Source organism: Eimeria tenella, genomic scaffold (genome assembly GCF_000499545.2).
Source record: "Eimeria tenella Houghton genomic scaffold, Eth_scaff744, whole genome shotgun sequence".
Lineage (NCBI taxonomy): Eukaryota > Apicomplexa > Conoidasida > Eucoccidiorida > Eimeriidae > Eimeria > Eimeria tenella.
The window spans coordinates 4,510-5,614 of NW_013545861.1; the positions used below are offsets into that span (position 1 = coordinate 4,510).

Here is a 1,105-nt window from a genome sequence, read left to right on the forward strand (position 1 = left end):
TGCTGCTGCTGCTGACCCCACACTCCGCAGCTCTCAGGTGTACAGACACCTCAGCCTGGGAGTCGCGCCGCAAGGACAAATTAACTACAAACTGTCTAGTTGGGAATAAAACAGACACACAAACAATGCCTGTGTCCCTTGCTGCTGCTGCTGCTGCAGCAAACGCCTGTCCCTTGCTGCTGCCGCTGCTGCTGCTGCAGAAGCAGCACGCCCTCCTCCCCCGGCTCCGGGTGTACGTACACCTCAGTAGTACTGCTGCGCCCTATTTCTTTGCATCCTCTCCCAAAAGGTATTAAAGCCCTCGCTGGCCCCCACAGCAGAAGCAAAAGGGTCTACTGGGGGGGGCCCTGGGGCCCCCCAGGTTGCTGGGGGCCCCAGAGGGTCTTCGCTGGGGTAGACGCTTGGGGGGGGCGCCGCTGTTGCTGCTGCTGCTGCTGCTGCTGCAGCAACAGGGTCCGGGAGGGGCTGTTCCTTGTACACATCGTAGACAAGCTCGTCTTCAGCATTACTAGCATTTAGCATAACTCTATAAGTTTCTGGGGGCCCCTCTTGGGGGCCCCCGGGGGCCTCCTTTTGGGGGCCCCCCGGGGGGGCCCCCGAGGGGGCCCCCCCGCTCTGCCTAGCCGGGGGGGCCCCCTCCGGGAGGGTACTAGAGGGCCCCCCAGCCCCCAAGGGGGGTACATCTTCAATAGAAAGGGCCTCTTGTTGTCTCAGCCATATTTGCCACAGCCCATCGAAGTTTGCAGAGACCCCCGGGAATTCCCTCAGGGGCTTCATTGCCACAAGGGCCCCTCGGCTAGGGGGGCCCCCCCTGCGGGGCCCCCCAGCGGGGCCCCCCACAGGGGAGGGGGCCCTCACAGGGGAGGGGCCCCCTACAGGGGAGGGCGGCCCCACAGGGGGCCCCTCTGTAGCGGGGCAGAATTCCATAGGCAAGATCTCCACAGGGGGGGCCCCCACAGGGGCCCTCACAGGGGCCCCCACAGGGGGGCCCCCCTGAACAGGGAGCCACCCCAGGGTGGGGCCTCCCGGGCTGGGGGCCCCCGTAGGACCCTCGCCATTTAGGGGTATCGCCACTGGGGGCCCCCCGAGGGGGGGCTCCCAGGCG

General features: G+C 66.5%; 1 protein-coding gene across 1 annotated transcript; it reads right to left on the reverse strand.

Annotated features, from left to right (window-relative positions):
• Positions 1 to 243: 243 nt before the first annotated feature.
• Positions 244 to 927, reverse strand: ETH_00023220 (uncharacterized protein; the record flags this gene model as incomplete). The annotated part of the gene is made up of 1 exon (XM_013380598.1): positions 244 to 927. The coding sequence occupies one exon, from the start codon at positions 925 to 927 to the stop codon at positions 244 to 246; it is 684 nt and encodes a 227-aa protein (XP_013236052.1).
• Positions 928 to 1,105: the final 178 nt, after the last annotated feature.